The sequence below is a fragment of the Phascolarctos cinereus genome, unplaced genomic scaffold (genome assembly GCF_003287225.1).
Source record: "Phascolarctos cinereus isolate Bilbo 61053 unplaced genomic scaffold, phaCin_HiC Scaffold_3;HRSCAF=262, whole genome shotgun sequence".
NCBI lineage: Eukaryota > Metazoa > Chordata > Mammalia > Diprotodontia > Phascolarctidae > Phascolarctos > Phascolarctos cinereus.
In genome coordinates this window covers 165962783-165985574 of record NW_027555736.1, presented here as the reverse complement: position 1 = coordinate 165985574, position 22792 = coordinate 165962783, and the positions used below count along the sequence as shown (strand labels likewise).

Sequence of the window (22792 nt, the reverse complement as noted above, 5' to 3'; positions counted from 1 at the left end):
ATTCAAGACCCCCTAAACACTGTCCAAAATATCCCCTTAGCCTTCCTTTCATTTTTTGGTATTCATGATTATCAGTGTGGACTGCCCAACAGTAATCCCTCACCTCCACTATGTAACTAACACATACATAGATACAATTGCATGTATGTATCTTTACATATATGTATATATGAGGATGTACATTGTGTATAGACGCGTATCTATGTGATTAGGCAGATAAACTTCCTGGCAAGTGAGTCACTACTCCTTCCTGGATGACACTCATCCTTGGAATGAGGATATACTTACTCTTTCCTAAACTTTGCCTTCAGCACTTGATCTTCCCTCTGTCTTCTCTACGCTCCACTCAGGAGCTGAGAGATACCTTGGAAATGCTTAGGAAAGGATGATTCGTCTCAGGCTTTCTTAAGCCACCTAAGTCTACTTATTCATGACTCATAGCCTTGCCAAGGCTAATGGTCCTTTAGGTTTTCTCTGTTATTGAGGAGCTTATAAGAGTTATTAATAAAATCAGAACCCGCAAGAACCTCTCTCATATGACTCCAGCCAGGGGGTGGGAGAATCCTCTCCCAACTGGCTCCTCTCTCTACTGCCTCAACAATACAGACAGAAAATCTACAAATTAAGGCTATACATGAATCAAAAGCAATTAAGGCATCTTATTTTTATCTAGAGAAATCCAATTTTTTAAAAAGCATACATTTTTACAAGAGCATATAAACAACTCAAAAGAGCAAATAACCTATGGATTTAACAAATATTCTCCTGTTGGGAGAAAGTAGAGGAAGGGCAAGCAAATGACATTGATGCCTTGCCACCCACTTGAATCTTCTTTTTATCTCTTCATTTACTCCAACTGTGTAACTCATTTTCTCTGTCTCTCTCATACATATATATGCAAATATATAACACACATGTATATATGCACAGATATATACACACATATGTAAGCATGCACACATATATATTGATAGTTACATGTGTATGTATATATACATAAACAGACAGCATATATACATATATACATACACACACGTATGAAAGGTAGTATAGTTCACTGAATAGAGCCCTTGAAGTCAGGAAGACTTGGATTCAATTTCTGCCTCTGACACATAATAATTGTTTGATCATGGGTATTTTCAGTAATTTTTCAGTCATGTCCAACTCTTTTTGACCCCACTTTGGGGTTTTCTTGGCAGAGATACTGTAGCTGTTTGCCATTTCCTTCTCTAACTCATTTTACAGATGAGGAAACTAAGGCAAAGAAGGTTAAGTGATCTGCCCAGAGTCACACAGCTAGTGTCTAAGGCCAGATTTGAACTAGGAAGATGAGTCTTCCTGACTCCAGGGCTAACACTGTGCCATCCTGCTGATCACAGGAGATGTAGAAGTATACACACATATAATACATGTACTCACATATATATATATATATATATATATATATATATATATATATATATAATGTACATATATATATACATATATACATGCACACATACATACACGCACATATATACAGAAAGTGAGTGAGAGAAAAACATAAATCTACCTCATTTGCATGGATTTCATAAAACTATCACCGCAAACTCTTTGATTCTGAGCTAAACAAGTGGGTAATTTGTTACTGGCTTTGTTTTCTTTTAACAGAGGAATTAGAAAAATTAGAACAAGAGAGATTGGCATTAGAAGCCACGATTAAAGATAATGAGAGTGAAGAAGGAAGTAGAGGTATCCGGGGACTGTTCAAAAAGGCTGGAAAATTGAATATCACCAAGCAAGTTCCCAAAAAAGGTAAGCTTCAAAATCTCCCCTTCCCCTTACCCAAAAAAGGATAACATTTTCACTGCTAAACTATTCCAATCTTTTAGCTGAATTTCAAAAATCAGGCCATGTGCAAGTTTTTGCTGACCTCTATGTGCAGGGAGGATGACTGGAAGATGAGACAGGATCAGAAGGATCAGGGGCCAGCAGGAGGATCAAGGGTATAAAGAGGAAAATAGGTCTGAGAAATCTGGAGACTGATGGTCTCCATAGAGAATAGGGTGAGGATTTAGATGTAAGTCCCTTCAGGGACTTTACATAATAAAGAGATGATTTAGTTTGAGATCCAGACACCTGAGTTCACAGTGATTCATAGACTATCAAAACTGGAAGGGGCCTGAGAGAGGTAATGGGAAGGTATGAAGGCCAAACCACTCAGAGGTAAAGTGATTTGCCCAAGGTTAACGTAGCTAAATTCTTAGCTGAAGTGGGATTAAAACCAGGTCTCCTGACTCCGAATCAAGACTCCCTCTCTCACACTGCACCACTGCCTGAGAAGGCTTAGGGATGTGAAGTGAAGGAGGATCGATTGGCAGAGAAAGATGAAGGTGGAGAGGGAAGAGAAATTTAAGAATATAAAAGAACAGGGACTCAGCATGTTGTTGTCCAAAAAGCACTGGGATTTTGAGTCAGAGAACCTGACCTATCTGCTCTCCATCGCTGATCAATTATGAGGGACTAGGGAAATGAAGGCCCAACAATCCATAAAGCCCTATCCTCCTCATTTCAAAGAACCCCTTGGACTCTAACCATGACATCATAGGTATTTATTATTAAAGATGTTAATTCACTTCTATGTATAATAAGATTTTCACTAGACTTGTGATTTTTATTGATATATAGAACTCTCAGTGAAAAAACTCCCCTTCCTACTGTCAAATTGGAACCAGCCCTGAAACTTACTGTGTTACAGCACTGACTTGTTCGATGACGTGGCCACAGTCATTGTAGCTGGTATGTGTCGGACTTGAACCCAGTTCTTCCTGACTCTGAGGCTATCTCTCTAGCTACTATACCACATTGCCTCTCTTATGGTAATAGGGCAATGAAATCACAGCAACAGAACCCTGGAAAAATTACATCTACATTTACTTTTAAATTATTAAATAAATTAAAATTAGTCTTGGTAGTCTTGGATTAACAGCACATGACTCAATAAACCTGCAGCCATCTTATAAAAAGAAAGATTAGCATGGTGCATCCTTTGTACTAGTTCTCCATAAACATAGCTGAGAAGTTTGGAAAGGTTTGTAGTGACCCCTGCTGGTACAAAAATGTGAAAGCTTTAACATGTATTTCTTTAAGACAACTAGGGAAACTTTTTGAACATAGTTGGGGGTAGTGGTGGTGCTAAATGTATATGTCAACCATTTGCTGGTTTTAATTTAGTCAGGAAAAGATAATATCTCTCTAGATATCTCCAGAATCAGACCAGAATTTAAAAATTGGGATTTCATCAGTGTTCTATGTTCCAATATTCCTTTCCACCTGAAATACTCAGAAGTTTAGAGTTCTAGAGTAATCACCTAATTGAACAGCATTTTAAAAGATGGATAGATAGATAGATAGATCTATATATGTAGATATTCTACTACATAATATGTATTATACATATATATATATTATATGTATATGTGTGTGTGTGTGTGTATATATTCTACTACAGTTATGGTGTGAAGTCTTTGAATTTGGCATAAGCCTTTCTTACCCAATCACAGGACAAGTTTGGAGCTGCTAAAAACAGTTCTTTTAACTACCAAAAAAAAGAACCCAAAAAGGATCCTTAAAGCTATTGGTCTCTGGAAAACCAGCTGGGTTATATAGACACCAATCATTTGCTGGTTTCTGTCCCTCCCATACACCCTAATATTTGGCTATCCAAGAAGACCCGGTCATTATTTTTAAGTTAAATATTTATAAAGGTACCACAATTTTTTCAAATGGTGAGATTATTATCTTATACTATATATATATATATATATATATATATATATATACATATATATACATATATATTGTCTGATATATCAATTTCGATTCAATTCAACCAACATTTACTCAGCACTTACTATGATCAAGACATTGGTCTAGCCATTAGAGATACAAAGAAGAAAAAGCACAGTGTCTGCCTTCAATGGTGGGAGTGGCGGGAAGGGAGGGAAATAAGACTTACATTTGGTGAAAGTAAAGAATATATTTCTTCCATCTAGAAGGATCAGGGAAGGCTTTATTTTAAAAAGTGGCACCTGAAGATGGTAGATTAAAGGCAGCAACTCAGCCAAACTCTCCCAACATTTCCCTCCAAACAACTTTAAAATAACACCCTTTGTGTCTTGGTCTTCCTTGCTACTGTAGGAGCTTTTTATGGACAAGTTTTTTTTTTAATTGTTTGATCATTTCCCCAGTCTATTTCTTAACTTTGAACTTTATGTTAAAGTTGGGCTCTATTCACCTAGCGGTAGGGAGGCACTGTCCCAAGCTTCAGACCAAAACACAAACTAAAAAGAAGATAACAATGAGAAAACAGCTATGAACAAAGCCTTGAAGAAAAATTCTGATTGGACAAAAGCCTAACAAGAATTCCTAAAAGAGTTAAACAAAGCAATAAGAGTGATAAAGGGAAAAAATTGGAAAAGAAATGAGAGTGATGCAAGAGAAAAAGGGATGCACTGGGAAAAGGGGAAAAGAAGAGCTAGAATGGGGAAAATTATCTCACACAAAAGAGGAATGGAAGGAAGACCTTTTACAATGGAGGAGAAAATGGGAGGACTGGCAATGCTTGAACCTCAGTCTCATCAGAATTGGTTCAAAGAAAGTAGAATGTATACACACACACACACGTGTGTGTATATATGTGTGTGTGTGTGTGTGTGTGTGTGTGTGTGTATATATATATGTATATGTATATGTATATATGTATATACACATACACACACACACCCTCAGTTGGCAGTTGGGTGTAGAAATCTATCTTAGTCAATAGGTAAATAGGAGAGGAAGGGAATAAGAGAAATGGGGAGGGGGACTGATAAATGGGAAGGCAGATTAAGGAAAGTAGTGGTCAGAAGCAAAATAGGCTTTTGAGGGGGGACAGCATAAAAAAAAAAGAGAGAAAGATAAGAGAAAATGAGATGAAAGGAAACACAGTTAGTAATCATAACTATGAATGTGAATGGGATAAGCTCACTCATAAAACAGAAGTAGATAGCAGAATGAATTAGAAACCAGAATCTAACAATATGTTGTTTATAAGAGACACACTTTAAACAGAAAGACATACACAAAGAGTCCAAATAAGGAGATGGAGCAAAATCTATTACGCTTCAGTTGACTTATAAAAGGCAGGGGTAGCAATCATGATATCAGACAAAGTAAAAGCAAAAATAGATCTAATTAAAGGAGATAATCAGAGAAACCACATTTCAATAAAAGGTGTTATAGATAATATAAAAAAGTACAGCAAGTTTCTCTAATAAAGGTCTCTTTCCTTAAATATATAGGTAACTGAGTCAATTTTATAAAAAAGAAGAACCATTCCCCAACTGATAAATTGGCAAGGGTTATGAACAAGCAGTTTTCAGAAGAAAATATCAAAGCTCTCTATAGTCATATAAAAAAAATTATCTAAATCACTGTTGATTGGAAAAATGCTAATTAAAAGAACTCTGAGGTACCATCTCATACCTGTCAGAAATGACAAATGCTAGAAGGGACAAGGAGGAAAAAGGTACACTAATGAATTATTGGTGGAGTTGTGCACTGATCCAACCATTCTACAGAACAATTTGGAACTATGCTTAAAGGTCCATAAAACTATGCACAACCTTTGGCCCAGCAATACCAATATTAGGGCTGTGCCTCAAAGAGATCGAAGAAAGAAGGAAAGGATTTATACATACAAAAATATTTCTAACACAACTCTTTTTGTGGTAGCAAAGAATTAGACACTGATGGGATACCCATCAATTGTGGAATGGCTGAACAAGTTGTGGCCTGGGTTGTGATGAAATACTATTGTGCTTTAAGAAATGACAAGGGAGATGGCTTCAGAAAAACATAGGAAGAGCTATATGAACTGATGCAAAGTGAAGTGAACAGAATCAGGAGATCATTGTACACAGTACCAGTAACATTGTAATGATGATCAACTATGAAAGACTTAGCTACTATGATCAGTACAATGAGCCAAGAAAATTCCAAAGGACTCATGATGAAAAATGCTATACACCTCCAGAGAAAGAACTAATTCTGTGTACAAAGTGAAGTGTAGTTTTCTCACTTTCTTTATTTTTCTTGCTACTTTTGGCATGATGTGGCTAATATGGGAATATGTTTTATGTCACATATATAATATTATATTGATTGCCTTCTCAATGGGTGAGGGAATGGTGAAAAGGAGGATGAGAATTTAGAATACAATTTTTTAAATGTTAAAAATAAATAAATAATAATTTTAAAAAGAAAAAAGTGGCACCCAGGTAGCATCTTGAAGGAAGGGAGAAATTTTAGCAGTACAAATGATAGCTTGCTGAGAGAAGGTAAATTTTTGCTTTTGATTTTGTAACCCCATAATCCAGCATAATGCCTTCAACACAGTAAGTACTCAATAAATACTTGTTCAATTAAACAAACAAAAATGGGGGACAGTCTTAATTTCAGATATGGGAGATGGTGAATCAGAGACAACAGAGGACAGTATGTCCATAGGGGGATAATGAGGAAGCCAGTTTGTCTGTAAAGTATTGTACAAAGAGTAGCACAATGAACTAGGCTAGGAAGTCAAGTCATATCAATTCAGTATGTGACAGATATCTTACTAAATATCAAGGAAACAAATACAAGTGGAACGAATGCCCATCCTTGCCTTCAAGGAACTTACATTCTAATGGGGAAAGGCTGCACCTAAAAGGGAGCTGAAAGTCAGGGTGGAGGCATCCAAGTGGGTGGATAGTGGCAAAATCCATAGAATAAAGGGTAATTTTGAAAAAGGGCTTTGTCTGGCCCTTCTTCAAAATGGAGATTCTGGATGGAACTCACCAACAGAAGTTGGGGGCATAGGGGAAAAAAAGAACTAGCTTATGCACTGTGACAAAGTCTGAAGAAAGGTGGGAGGCTGGAGTCAGATTTTATAGGGCATTGAATGCCAAGGTAGGAGTTTGCATTTTGTTTAGTGGGGAATGGAAAGCCACCATAGGTTCTTTTAATAGAATGATGTTATCAGAGAGTGAAATTAAGTTTACCTGAGGAGCTGTGTGAAACTTAGATTAGAAAGGTTGGACCCAAGATGACCAGTGGCAGACAAAAAGTGACAAGGTGGTGGTGGCTGTGGGAATGGAAAGGAACAGTATTGAAAATACTGAAGAGAAAAAAAATTGACAGGACTTTACATTTGCTTGGTTGTTGGAGACAAAGACAGGGGAGTCTAAATAAAGAGGGCAGTGGGAAAAGCACTGGATTTTGAGTCAGAGAACTTGTGTTTGGATCCTGGATCTGTCAATATAAGTATGTGACCTTACACAAGTCTGAGCTTCAGTTTCCTTATCTATAAAATTGAGGGATTGGAATAGATGACCTCTTAGGCTCCTTAGAGGACAAGACCTAGAATCAAGAAGTCCTGACTTGGGGGGCAGCTAGGTGGTGCAGTGGATAGAGCACCAGCCCTGGAGTTAGGAGGACCTAAGTTCAAATCTAGCCTCAGACACATAACATTTACTAGCTGTGTGACCCTGGGCAAGTCACTTAACCCCATTGCCTAGCCAAAAAAAAAGAAATCCTGACTTCAAATTTTACCTCAGACACTTACTAGCTATGCAACCCTGACTCAGTTTCTTCAAATGTAAAATGAAGATAATAATAGCACCTACCTCCCAGAGTAGTTGGTAGGATAAAGTAAGACAATCTTAGTAAAGCACTTTGGAAACCCTAAAGTGCTATATTAATGACTATTATTATTATTATATCTATGATTCTATCAGACTATTTGACTGGGTAGATGGCATAAATTAAGAAGGAAGGAAAGAAAAGTCCCTACCACGTGGATAATAATAGCAATTCACATTTGTCTAACACTTTCCAAAGCTAAGCTACCTTTCAACCCTATAACACTGAACTGAGGTGCCAACAGATAAGGAAACAGAGGTTCAAAGAATCGCCCCAAGTCATACTGGTTGTAAGAGGCAGACCAGGAATGGAACCAAGTGTTCTTTCCACTACATCACACTGATTCTTCAAATACTAAATGGCTTCCTCTTTCCTTTACAAAGACTTCAGTTTAATTCAAGGAAATCCATTAATCAAGCACCTATTATGTGCTAGGTACTAGGGTAGGTACTGGGGATATCAACAGTCCTTGCCCTCAAAGAGCTTCCATTCTAGTGAGGGGGATGTATTTAATCACAAAGCAAATCTGATCTTATGCATCTCTGTCTTCAAATGTGATGGAAATTTAGAAAGCCAGGCACTAGAATGACTGAGTTTTTAAAGCTGGGCTCCCAATCTTTCAATGACCTCATTTTACAGATAAGGAAATTGAGATCCAAAGAGGTTAACTTGCCTGAATTCATACTAGTTAGTGGCCAGGTTAGAACAAGAATCCAGGGTTCATGACTCTCAAGTCTGATATCACTTCCATTGTACCTCACTGATTTTTTCCTGGGTGCATTTCTCTCCCAGTCAGTAAAACAATGAAAAGAAGCCATATTATCATGGGAGATTTTTTTCCTTTTATATATTGCTTTAGCAAATATGTATCCTTCTCTAAAACTCAGGCTGTCACATGATCCAGAAAGGCAAAACAAAATTAAAATTGAAAAAAGGGCATGTAATGTCATATCCTCCAAATAATACTTAGCATGTCAAACATGTACTATTATTTGTTTTGGTTGTTTGGTAGCTCTTCTGGGCCATAAGATCTAGGCTAAATCTTCCCTCAGTTATTCATATGCACATTCCCTGGACAGTAACAGATTTGCATGAAAGTAAAGCCAGAGTTTCACAATATCATAGAATTTCAGAGTTGGAAGAGACTTTGACCATCTAAATCCAGAGGTTCTTAACCTGGGGTCAGTGGATAGATTTCAAGGATCTGCGACCTTGGATGGGAAAAAAAGTTACATCTTCATTCTCACAACCTCTAGTTAAAATGTAGTATTTCCTTCCATTATTTAAAAACATTATTCTAAGAAATCCATAGTCTTTGTTAGACTGCCCAAGGAGTCTGTAACACCAAAAAAGTTTATAACCTCCTGATCTAGTCAAACCCAGGATTCTGTAAGAGAATTCTAAATACATATATCACTGTACAAGTGGTTATCCAATCATTGTGTGAAGAGCTCTATATATAAACCATGTGTGTGTGTGTGTGTGTGTGTGTGTGTGAGTGTGTATTTTGTTTAGTAATTTAAACATTCAGTATTGTTCCTTGACTCTGAAAGCAAGCCTCACACTATTTTGTTTATAAATGTTCCTTCTCTCTCATGGGTCCAATCAAGACTAGGGAAATTAAAACTGGATAGAAGCAGATAATTGTTTTAGAATTCTCAATCCCAAAATATTGCAATACTGAAAGATAGTACAAAGAATCTTTGGAACTTGTTAGATCAGAGAGAAACCTCAAAGAAGGTTGTCAGCTCTACTTTAAATACCGCCTCAACAATTTTTTTAAAATGTAATAACAAAGCCATAACATTCAAAGAAAACTAGAATATGAAGTTATATACAGGTTAAGGTCCACTGTGATCAAGTGCCTATTTGCACATGGGCTGAAGACACTTAACCGCTATTAACTCCTTGTTAGCAGTTTCACTGCCAAAGTTAAGGTTTAATTAGTTTTTAAAAAATAATAAAGTTTGCCTAGTTTTGTTAGGTTTTTGAAAGATTTTTAAACTTAATGAAAAATTGGCATTTTCGTGTTTTTAAAAAAATTATTTTACTGAGAAGTCAGTGGGAGAAAAGTCGTTAGAATATGAGAGTAATTGCTTCAATAAACTGGTTTCAGTACCTATTTTTCTTTTATGTTCTTTGAGAGACATGAAAGAATCATAATGATGAAGGAAGGTATGATGCAAAGCTAAAGAAACCTATTTCACAGGTGCCCCTAGAAGCTTAGCTTATAGCTTTATAAATTAAAGGTTTCTAGTTTGGGGAAAGATTTTATTTTTTTTTCAGTTGCTTACAAACTGCAAACTAGAGTTAAATCAATCGGCAAATATTTATTAAAAGCATTTTCTATGTGTGAAGGATAGGAATACAAAGAAAAATAAAACAATCTCCACCCTCAAGAAGCTTACCTTCTGTTGAGGCAAGTAACTTGCATAGGAGAAAGGCCAATGGGAATGCTCCTCCATAGTTTGTTTGCTGGCATATGCTCAACGCATGCCTAACATGTACTTTTATAAATATAAACAAAATAAATACAAGATAATTTTTGAGGAGAGGAAGTCAATAGTAGGTGGGCAGGGATCAGACAAGGGTTTGCTGTAGAAGGTGGAGCTTAAGCTGAACTTCAAAGGTAGAGATCTTTAAAAGTAGATATTAAGGAGGGAAATATCAGTTCTAAAGCACCCTCAAACATCCCATAAATAACCAGCATCTGTCCAATTGGCTCTCACAGGCCTCAATAATGGAGTTCCTCATATATGCAAAAGTTGCTTTTATTTTGAAATTTTATACTGTGAATTTTTTTGTTTCTTTAAAACCTATGCAATTCTAATTTAGATATATATTATTACATTCCTTAAGGAGAGGGGGGTGAAAACTACTCTTAGGGAATGAAGATAACAGGACCTTCAAAAGCAGGGGAGGAGGCATAAAGCCAAGATGGTAGATGGGTCCTGGAGAATTTTGTAAAACCAGATTTTCAAGTGATATAGAAAACATTTATATATTCTGTAACTATAAAATTCTAAATATATTGCCATATATGACATATTTAAGGACCTCTGTAACAATATTTTTTATTTTTAGGTAAATCGGAAAGATTAGAATTCTCAAACAAATTTACATCTGAAATTTGGAAATTGTCTTGGGGGTTTTGTGGTTGTTTAGGGTTTCTAAACTACTAAATATAAATTTGTCATGTTATTAGAATTGCCACATGACTAAAACACAATTCCTCTTTGAGGCAGAGGATCAAGGACTAAAAAACACACAAAGATCTCCAATAACAAAATTTATAATTCTTAGGCCAGTCTTAAATCTTCATTTAAAAGTAAAAAGTGATATTAATTATTATGCAAATAGAGAAAAAGAGAGAAAATGGAATCCATTATTTATCTACTCAGTTTTTCAAAATTTAACTCTTCCCACCATAAGGGGGAAAAAAATCATTAGACGCCTTCTGTTTTACTCAACTGATTTATTGGAAAGTTACTTTGTTACCATTTTCAAATTTTTCTTTTTTCATTTCAGATACTGGCATTAACACAATCCAGTCAATGCACGTGGGGGAGTTCAATCAGAGACTGGTGGAAGCCAGCACTCAGTTTAAAAAGAAGCAAGGCAAAGGCACCATTGATGTTTGGTGGTTGTTTGATGACGGAGGTAAGTGATGCTAAAAAGTACTGCAGGGAGCAGGATTTCTCTATTGACAAAATTTAGCATAATGTATGGGAAACATATAACGTTAACAAATGAGGTATGAAATTTCCAAAGAGTTAAAAAAAAATTAGGCACTATAAATATAGGACTGAATAAAGAAATTGAAATGTTCTCTATCACTTACACACATTCATTCATCTTACAGAGTCATAATAAACTTTTTCCCCTCCAGGGTTAACACTCCTAATCCCCTATATCCTGACTCTCAGGAAAAAATGGAAAGACTGCAAATTAAGGATTTATGTTGGAGGCAAGATAAACCGTATTGAAGAAGAAAAAATAGCGTATGTATTGGCAATTTCTGTCATTTAAAATATGTATGTGGCTTATGGTTAATACTATTTAACAGCTCCTATTAAAATCTCTAAGAACCTTTCGGGTACAACTGAAATAAAAATAAAGCCATTCTGACAGAGTTCAGATTTATTTTCTTTCCCATAATTCACTATTCTAGGCAACTGGTGAATACATCAGCTTTGTTTTTTTAATCACCATACTCCCGCAACTAGAAGATTTAAATGCTTTTAAAACAATACCCTCTCCAGTGTTGGCGCATTTTCAGGCTTGAATGGGAATATCATTACTTTCTTTAATGTTTATTTGGTTTTATCTAATTAACTATTCAAAAGAAAGAGACTCCTAAAGTTATACCCACATTTGCTTGATAGAAGAGAAAATACAAGTGATGATTTCAGTTTTATAGATGCAACTGACTAATTCAATAACTAACCTTCAGGTCTTGGTATTGCAACTGAGTAAGTATATCCTTAAAAAGGTGGAGGTGTGCACATTTATGATTTTCACTATTATTCTCCTAGTGGTGCCATATACCTGATAATCATGAAGCACCATAATCTTAGAAGAATTGAAATTTCAGGTGATAAAGGCATATTAGGCATAAGTAGACTACAGTACAATACCAATGTTGACTTACATGCAAAAATTGACATAAAAAGCATCATCAAGAGTATCCAGAAAATGGGGTACGCCCCATCATGTAGCAAAGTGATGAATAATAGATAGATAATCAGAGCTTTCCACTGGTGTTTACTGACTACTAAAAGCATCAAAGAAAGGCTTTAGTGTGTTGAGCAGATTTTCTCTGGGAGATTTGTATAGATGTGGACAATATTTTTTTTTGCACAGAATGAAAAGTTATAGAAGGACTGTAATATGTACAAGTGGAAGGAGGATGCACATTGATGAAATCAAAGATCTATCAAAAAGTCCAAGTTGAAAGAAATGTGAACAAATTATCACTGTTCTTCCTTAAATGTACATTTCTAGTCCCATTTTCTAGGTCTGGTTTTTATACCTATATAACTTTTTCTTGGGGCTTTGATGAAACAATTTGAGCCCAAATTTAATATCTCCATCAAGCGTTATAATGAAAATCAAACACTAACTAAAATCTTTTAGATAAATTAGCTTGCCTGAGAAGCGAAGTTGAAATGAAACATAATTGCTTTGATATCTTAACTCAAATACAAATATTGTTTGATTGAGAGTAGTTAAATATGTAGTGATGAAATGTTCTTTCTTATGTTTTAGGATGGCTTCACTTTTGAGCAAATTTAGGATAAAATTTGCAGACATCCACATCATTGGTGACATCAATATTAAACCAAACAAAGAAAGGTATGAAGCATTTATTAAAATCCATTATTTACCTCCACAGTAATCTCTTGTTCCCTTTTATGCTCATTATCAAAGACCGAGAAAGTTAAGCTTTTACCGCAGTCAGTTTCTGGTATCATAGAACTAAGAGGGACCTAAAATAATCATGAACATGGAACTAGCCAATAAATTATTGTGTAGGGTACTTTCAAATGGCCAATGAGACTTGCACGGTGAGGAGAAAGCTTGAAAATTTCAAAAGAAATTCAGCCAACATATCACAGTTGTCTTTAATGTTTCTTTCTAAGCTGTCTCTTCATAGGGAATGGTCAAAACTTCTCTGAAAAGATGATGATGATGATGATGATGATGATGATGATGATGATGATGATGATGATGGATAGATAGATATTATCATGCCATGCCATGTATGGTGTATCTATAATTGGGGGGCATTTATGAACAACTTGGGGAAATGGACTATTGTATTGTATAGGGCATATATATACTTTGGAGTAAGCTGTTCAGGTATAGCTCAGCACATTTATGTTCCCTAGGGTTTATTGCCCCTTGTATTTTCTGATCTCCTAAATTTTCTTTGTACTTCTACATTTCTTTGCTCCCTCAATCTCTGATTGTCCCTTTTCCAATCCATGACCTAAATTATGTTCCTGCTTATAAATTCCTATTGTATATGTGACCAATAATAAAATGCCAGTTTATCCAAATTTCAAAATTCTATCTTATTATCAAAGCAACAGCCACTAAATACTTGGTGATTTATGAGACTAATACAGCTGGTTTGTTTGTTTGTTTTCATTGGGGTAGTAAGGGGGCAGCTAGATGGTGCAGTGATTAGGGTACCGGCCCTGGATTCAGGAAGACCTGAGTTCAAATCTAGCCTCAGACACTTGACACTTACTAGTTGTGTGACCCTGGGAAAGTCACTTCACCCCATTGCCTCGCAAAAAAAAAAAAAAGAGGAGTAGTAAGGAACTAGACCTGTGGTTTCATCAGTATGGGGAACTCCCAGTGAGGGATCTCCCTCTGCCAATGCATATAAGCACCTTCTCTGGGACTGATAGTCCCTGAGAATTGCCTGAGACAATGGCCATTAGTGACTTACCCAGAATCACAGAGCCAGTATGTGTAAAAAGCAAGACTTGAAGCCCAAACGTCCTAACTCTGAGGCCAGCTCTATCCACTATGCCATTCTAGCTCTCTGTAACTATACTATCAGCCAATTCAAATGGCTTTGTAACAGAACCCATGCCTTAATTTTATAAGAAAGCTACTTGAGATATAATTGTCCTCACTCTGCTGTCATATTTGCATTTTATGCTAGGCAGATCTATAATGCTTTACTTTAATCAATTCTACAATTACTACACGTTCTTAATCAAATTAAGCCTTTTTGCAATTCTCTTCGGAATACAGAATTAACATGCCTACCGGACTCTAGTATAATACTCTCTGGTGGCCTTCAGAATTTTCATTTAATTGAAGAATAGATGAATTTCAATTCACTTTAAGTCCTTTCCTCTTAGTATGTTTCTTTTATATAATCAAATAAGCTTGAAGCTGCTGGGATGGGTAGGTCAGTTTCAAAGCTACCTTGAGCTGCCAGTTCACTTAGAGGATCTATATAGGCGGTTAGGCAGGACTGAATTAAGGGAATGTAACTCAATTCTAGCCTCCAAAATCCTTTCCCATGTGATTGGAATTCCTAAAAGAGATTCAGAACTAATCTACCACACAGGATTTCTCTAGGTTTTCAAAGACAAACCAGGCCAAAAAAAAAACCCCATTTTATTGTAGAAACACAATTCTACAGCACACTGGAAGACCTACGATGGCTACAGGATATGAAGGGTACAAACTAAGAATACCCCATGGGCAGAGTTAGATTTCAACAAGGCAGGCTATGCCAATTTCCACATCCAAGGCTATATGGCAGATCATTGCTACTCCTCCTTAAAAGCCTCAGAATCACAGAATCTCTGAATTGAAAAGGTGCATCTAGTCCAATACATGCCTAAAGCAGGAATTCTTGCCACAACATCCTTTACAGGAGGCCTCCACTGAGAGGACCTCATTGTCGTGTCCAACTCTTTGTGACCCCTTTGAGGTTTTCTTGGCAAAGATAGTGGAGTGGTTTGCCATTTCCTTCTCTGGCTCATTTTACAGATAAGTAAACTGAGGCAAACAGGGGCAAGTGACTTATCCAGGGTCATATAGCTAGTAAGTATCTGAGGCGGATTTGAACTCAGGAAGATGAGTCTTCCTGACTCCAGGCCCAGCACTCTATCCACCTTATGTGTCTTACTTTTAGACAACTCTAAATTTTAGGAATATGTTCCTTATTACGAGCAACATTATTCAAGGATAAAGCCAGCGAAAGGCCAATAAACAAATGAAAATGAAAAATGTTTATAAGGATTTTCACAATAAACTTTCATCATCAAGGACAGCAGAGCCACCACATTTGGTCACAAATATGCTGTTGCATGAGAAAGAAGAAGCGGCCCTGAAGAAAGCGTATATGGCAAAAGCTGGATGAAAATAAAAGTATGCACACGGACGTCAGATTAGGAGCGACACAAATCTAGGAGAACCGAAGGATTAATTCTCAAGGCCTCTGAAGAAGATGCCAAAAGCACGGGGGGGGGGGGGGGAGGAACAACTTGGACCTTGTTATAATAACAACAAGAGGCAATGGAAAATATCAGTGATTACTGACCTGTCTGCCTAGCCCCATTTGTACAAAGTTTTCTTATAAGAGTAACATACATACATACATTGGGAGTATCCTTGAGGAGAATATGAGAATATGTTATGGTCCATAACACACCGGTAGATCTGGAGAGGCGTAAGTACAATCCTTATACTCCCACAACACCATTTTGAGCAATAAGTAGTGGTGCAGAACTGGGCAGGTTCGGGTTAACTTTGCCCCAAGATGGGTTGATCTGAGACCCAGTTATGAGCCCTATGGACATAAAAGCAGTTTTTAGGACTTTGGAAAAGAGCTTCTGAATCCCCAGGAAACCTCTTTGCTGACTACTTTTAACCTTCTTGCTGGCAGCTTTTATCTGCTTTTATCCTCTGTACTGCTTTTAGTCACTTAGAGAACTGCTTTTTCCCAGAAATATTTGAATATATTGTACCAGTTGCAGAGCAGTGACCCAGATAGAAGGAAATAGACAGGTTTTCTCAAATGACATTCTACATCAAGTCATATCTTTCATCACACAACTGATTGAAAGGTATAGAGAATAAGATTCCACTGTTTTTGTTGTTATGAAAAAAGCACTTTTTGATAGAACAAAACACTATCTTAAAGGCCCTCTTCCAACAAGATGTCTCCCATGCATATATGCCATTCAAGATTCCTTGAATAAGGTGACAACAGAAATAACTTTGTTCATTGACCCTCTGGTTATAATTATCAGGCAAGAGATATGCTTGCCAAAGATATTTGCCACTGTCACTGAGGATATGCACAATAGAGTTCAAATGAAAGGGATTCTTCCTCCAGATGCTCCTGCTTGTGAATAGCATTGTACTGATTACATCAAGCCTCTGAACACTGCAGAGCCTCCTAAATGAGATCCATGATTACTCCAAAGACAGCAGCCTAACTATCACTCAGGAAAAATAAATATGTGAATGAAGAATGGCTATTGTCCAAATTATGATATACAGTTGGACCGAGAAACCATAGAAGTCATCTATCAGTAAATATCTCATGGACAGACACTGTAAATGGATAATGTACCGACTACTGAATTGGACAAAAGAAGGGCAGCAGGCCGAATTGCCTTTGGAAAATTGCATGGTTCTTTCAATGACCTCAAATTTCTCTCTGTAACAATGGCCCATGTCCTGAACACCAATATTTGGATAATATCACATGGCAACAAGCCGTAGATACTACTGCCTCCAAAGAAGTAACATTGAAGATCACTCAAAGGGCAATGACAAGGTATACGTTGGACCTATGCTGGCTAAAACACCTTACTGAGAAGGAATTATGCAGGAGAAATAGAATAAAGGATGCCATCAGAGAAATGCATGGCTGGGAAAAAATGACTAATCACATAGTGAGAATGAGGGGAAAGCAAGCAATAGAGAGCTCGTGTGTTCCACTAGAATCTATGTTACGTCAAGAGAACAAGAAGAAAGCCCAAGTACATCAGGTGGAATACCTTTGGCAAATTGATGGGAGGATCCTGACAAGAGTCATACAGGAAGGGCAGGCATGGAGGGGTTGCTATATGCATCACTGGAGGGAGTACTCACTTCTAAGAGGTCTTTTGGTCCACACCCTCTCTATCCATCTGTATCTAGCTGAAATCTGCCACTCCAACTTCTACCCATTGGACTTAGTTTTCTCATCTGAGGATCAAGCAAAATAAATCTACTTTCTTTTCAACAGGACAATCCTTTAAACAGTTTAAGTTTTCCCTGTCTCCTATCCTCCTTGCAAAACATCCACAGTCCCTTCAGCCAGTCTTTATATGCTCTCAACTTCCTGGCCTTATTGGCAGGCACTTGACTCTATCAATATGCTTTCTAAAATGTAGTCTCCAGAAGGGAATACAACACTTTAGCTATGGTCTCAGGATTGTTGCTTCTCATGTTCCCCACACTAAACATCAGTGCAGATTACGTTCTCATTAGCATTAGAATTGTGACTGCTTCGTTACAGTGCTTATTAATACTGATCTTTTAGTCCACTAAGACCCTCAGATATCCCCCTACCCCAGTTTTGTTCTGCTAAACATGCCATTTGTTACCCCAATGACTAATAAGAAGACATACTATTGTTCTCCTAGGCAATCTAGCCACACATATGACGTAGTAGCAGCACTTAATGTGAATACTTCACCTTTGCAAACCCTCTATCCAAAGCTTCCCATATCCCACTTGGCTAGAAGAAAGGGCCTTCCTGTGTGCCCCAGATACAGTGCAAGATCTTTGGGGGTTAAAAATGTCTCTTTGCTTCTTTTTTATTTTCCACAGTGTTTTGTAGAGTTTAGGGCACATAGCTTTCCACTTATCAAATTTTCCTTGTGTGAAAGTCAAAGTTACAGTACTATTAGTATCAGAAATGAGGTTTTTCATATCCAAATTATCGTTTTCAGGTGCATTTTCAGCAACTGAAGATTGCTTTGGTTTGCTGACTTATTTTTAATGACGATTCAAGATGGATACTTTGGCCTCTATATTCATTAACCTGATAGTCTTTTCCGCTCTCTTGCTTCCTTACAATTTTTTTGACACAGTTTTCTATCCAATTAAGAGTTCTACTTAGGCATCTACTATGCTAGCTTCTATAATGTGCCTATATGCCTCTCCATCTTCTGCAGTCTGACACAGGGCATGCTGAGGTAGCTTCTGCCATGTTGATATCCACTTGATCTTCACACAACCCATCATTCTTTGGAAACATAGATACCTTCCCCTTGTTGCATGCCTGGTTTGTGTGATATGGGATCTCTACTGTTCAGAAGGCAAAAGCAGGAATTAGGGGGCCCTGCAAGCCCCTGCCCCATTTTGTTCAAGACTGAAATCTCACTACAAATATCTTCGGATCATAAGTCAAGAGCTAGAAGGAACCTTACAAGGCATCTATTCTAAGGCCCTCATTTTAAAAATGAGGATGCTGAGGCCCAGAAATTTTAAGTGATTTACCCTATGTCGCACAGATGAAAGTGGCAGAGCCAGGATTCTAACTCAGGTCCTGTGACTCTATGTTCGAGCTTCTTTCCATTGTACCGCACGGCCTTCACTTGGTATGTCAGCCAGTCAATAAGCATATTAAGCTCCTACTATGTGCTGGGCACTGTGCTAAGCACTGGGGAAACAAAAATGTGCAAAAGAAACCTTTCTTTCAAGAAGCTAACAGTCAAATGGAAAAGACAACATGGAAACAACAATGTATAAACAATAGAGACTAAATTGGAAATAATCAACAGAGTGCCTTCCAGCACTAGATTTAAGGGGAATCTGGACAGGTTCCTTGTAGAAAGTAAGATTTTATGTGGGAAATGAAAAACTTCAGGGATGCCAGGAAGCAAAGATGAGGATGGGGAGAATTCCAACCATGAGGGACAGCCAGTGAAAATGCCTGGCATCTGGAGATGGAGTGTCTTATGTAAGGAACAGTAAAGATGCCAATGTTGGTGGATCACACACAATATGGAGGTCAGTAAGAAGACTGGAAAGGTAGGGGGCCAGGTTGTGAATGGCTTTGTGTGACAAACAGAGGAGTTTATTTTTGATCCAGGAGGTGATAGGAAACCACTGTAGTTTATTGAAATAGGGAGGGAAGGTGTGGCATGGTCAGCTCTGCCATTTAGGAAAATCAATTTAATAACTGAGTATAATGGACCACATTGCAGTGGGTGGGGGTGAAGCAGTGTGACCAACCAGTAGGTTGTTGCAATAGGCTGGACATGAGGCAATGAAGATCTGCACCAGGGTGGTGGTAGTGTCAAAGGAGAGAAGGGAGCCAAAATTGACAGGACTTGGCAACAGATTGATATGCCGGATTAGAAAGAGTGAGAAGTCAAGGATGACACCTAGGTTGAGTCAGATTCCATTAGCCTGTGTGGGAGGATAATGGAACTTTTAAAAACTTTGATACTGAAAATGTTTCTATGGGTTGGACCTGAGTAGGGTATTCAGTTGACTGATGTTTGCCTAAAGAATGATTAGGGATAAGCACTTTCATAATAATCTTTCTCTCTATCATTCTCCATATGGAGGAAATATTCCTCGGCAGAGAATGGTTATTCTCTTATCTTGGTAGATTACAAATTCTATTGTTACAATTTGACAGACAAGTGACCCTCATAGCCAAAAATGTTGGGTTTGCGATGAGGAATCATGCGTCATTTCCTCTACTATGGTGGTTCCCAACCATCTCTCAACAGCAACATCCTGTTGTTGCTAATCTTTCTTGGCAACACTTCCCCAGAGACACAAAAATATTCTACCTAATTTTTTAAATTAAAGCGAATTTAAGTTAATTTTGTTTTCAGAACTTCCTGAGAATTGTACATCATCTCTGTACACCCATAATAGAAATGCTCAGGGATCTTGCAGCAAAACACACACAGCAGGCACTACTCTGACTAGCATACTCCAGGGACTTTGATATCATGCCGTATATTTAAATGAAGAAGTATCTTTAGGTGAGAGATACTGTCTATCTCCATCTATCTTTGTCTGTTTATTTATCTCTCTCTCTCTCCCTCCTTCCAAGCACTACATTTTATTCATAGGTATAATGATATTGTGATAGATGAGATCTATAGATGGCCTATGATACTATAGAGATGATTGGGGCAAATCTGCTGCTAGTATTCCAATAAAGTAGAGGTTAGCCACAGCTACCAACAGTTGCTATAATCCTGTGCCATTATTCCTAGTCTTTACTAGCATTAAATTGACTATTTTTAGTCTGAATTGTCCCCTCAGACTATTTTTCCTTTCTTTTTTTTATTTTTTTAAACTTTGTGTTTTTAAATGTGTTTTTAAAACTTTGGGTTACAAATTTTCTCCCTTCCTCCCTCCCCACCCACCCTCATTGAAAAGGAAGCATCCCAATACAGGTTATAGATGTGTAGTCATGCAAAACACTTCCATAGTAGTCATGTTGTGAAAAACTAAGTATATTTCCCTTCATCCTATCCTACCCCCCATTTATTCTATTCTCTCTTTTGACCCTGTCCCTCCTCAGAAGTGTTTGTTTCTGATTGTCCCCTCCCCCAATCTGCCCTCCCTTCTATCAACCCTCTGCTCTCTTGTCCCCTTTCCCCTTTATTTTCCTATAGGGTAAGATAGATTTCCATACCTCATTGTGTGTTATTCCCTCCTTAAGCCAAATCCTATGGGAATAGGATTCATTCATTCCCTTTCACCCTCCCCCATTTCCCCTTCACTGTAAAAGCCTTTTCTTGTCTGTTTCATGTTGAGATAATTTACCCCATTCTACTTCTCCCTTTCTCCTTCTCTCAGTATAATCCTCTCTCATCCCTTAATTTTATTTTCCAGATATCACCCCTTCATCTTCAACTCACCCTGTGCCATCTATCTATCTATCTATCTATACATATAATTTTCCCTCCCACTACCCTAATATTGACAAAGGACTCATGAGTTACAAATATCATCTTTCCATGTAGGAATGTAAACAGTTCAACTTTAATAAGTCTCTTATGGTTTCTCTTTCCTGTTTACTTCTTCCATGTTTCACTTAAGTCTTGTATTTGAAAGTCAAATTTTATATTCAGCTCTGGTCTTTTCATCAGGAATGCTTGAAAGTCCCCTATTTCATTGAATGACCAGTTTTTCCCCTGAAGGATTATACTCAGTTTTGCTGGGTGGTTGATTCTTGGTTGTAATCCTATCTCCTTTGCCCTCTGGAATATCATACTCCATGCCCTCTGGTCCCTTAATGTAGAAGCTGCTAAATCTTGTGTTATCCTGATTGTGTTTACACAATACTTGAATTGTTTCTTTCTGGCCACCTGCAATATTTTCTCCTTGACCTGAGAATTCTGGAATTTGGCTACAGTATTCCTAGGAGTTTTCCTTCGGGGATCTCTTCCAGGAGGAAATCAGTGGATTCTTTCAATTTCTGTTTTGCCCTCTGGTTCTAAAATATCAGGGCAGTTTTCCTGGATAATTTCTTGAAAGATGATGTCTAGGCTCTGTTTTTGATCATAGCTTTCAAATAGTCCAATAATTTTTAAGTTTTCTCTCCTGGATCTATTTTCTAGGTTGGTTGTTTTTTCAATGAGATATTTCACATTCTCTTCTATTTTTTTCATTCTTTTGGATTAGTTTTACAATGCCTTGATTTCTCATACAGTCACTAGCTTCCAATTACTCCATTCTAATTTTTAAGAAAGTATTTTCTTCAGTAAGCTTTTTGACATCCTTTTCCATTTGGCCAATTTTGCTTTTTAGGGCATTCTTCTCCTCATTGGCTTTTTGGACCTCTTTTGAGATTTGGGTTAGGCTATTTTTTAAGGTGTTATTTTCTTCAGTATTTTTTGGGTCTCCTTTAGCATCACTCTCAGTTTTCCCTCTACTTCTCTTACTTGCTTCTCAAAATCTTTTTTGAGCTCTCCCATGGCCTGGGACCAATTCATATTTTTCTTGGATGCTTTGGATGTAGGAGCTTTGGCTTCATTGTCTTCTTCTGGTTGTATGTTTTGATCTTCTTTGTCACCAAAGTTAAGATAATATAGTCTGACTCTTTTTGCACTGCTTGCTCATGATCCAGGCCAATTACCTGAGTTGTACACTCTTTGTTAAGGTAGGGATCTGTTTCCAGTGTGGAGAATGTACTGCCTCAAGCTTCAGGGGTTTTGTGCAACTGTCCTCAGAGATACTTCTAGGGACCTGGAAATTTTCAGTTCTTCCAAAGTGCTATGATCAAGGGCAAGGTGTTTACTCCTTTCCTGTCCTGTGCTCTGCCCTAAGAGTGACCACAAGCACTCTTTTCTGTCTTGGAACTGTGAGGAGGATTTCCTTTTCATAGCCACTACAAGCTCCATCACGCCAGCTCTCCTCCTCGCCCCAGGACCACCACCTAGAACTGTGACCCAGATCCAAGCACAGGCAAAGCAAGAGAATCCTGCACCAGCAGAGAGATCCCTGCAATCCCCCTCTGATGAGCCACTTGATTCCCCCTCAGTCTGTGGGTCAGAAGCTCCTGAGGCAGCCATTGCCCCAG

General features: G+C 37.6%; 1 protein-coding gene across 3 annotated transcripts in view; it reads left to right on the top strand.

Annotated features, from left to right (window-relative positions):
• The window catches only part of SLC12A1 (solute carrier family 12 member 1), a 142522-nt gene that overhangs the window by 107965 nt on the left and 11765 nt on the right, over nt 1-22792 (top strand). For all 3 annotated transcript variants that reach the window (XM_020976430.2, XM_020976370.2, XM_078151265.1), the window contains exons 21-24: nt 1651-1794; nt 11233-11364; nt 11594-11705; nt 12973-13059. In XM_020976430.2, the coding sequence (XP_020832089.1) occupies nt 1651-1794; nt 11233-11364; nt 11594-11705; nt 12973-13059 (475 nt within the window). The remainder of the gene's footprint in view (nt 1-1650; nt 1795-11232; nt 11365-11593; nt 11706-12972; nt 13060-22792) is intronic.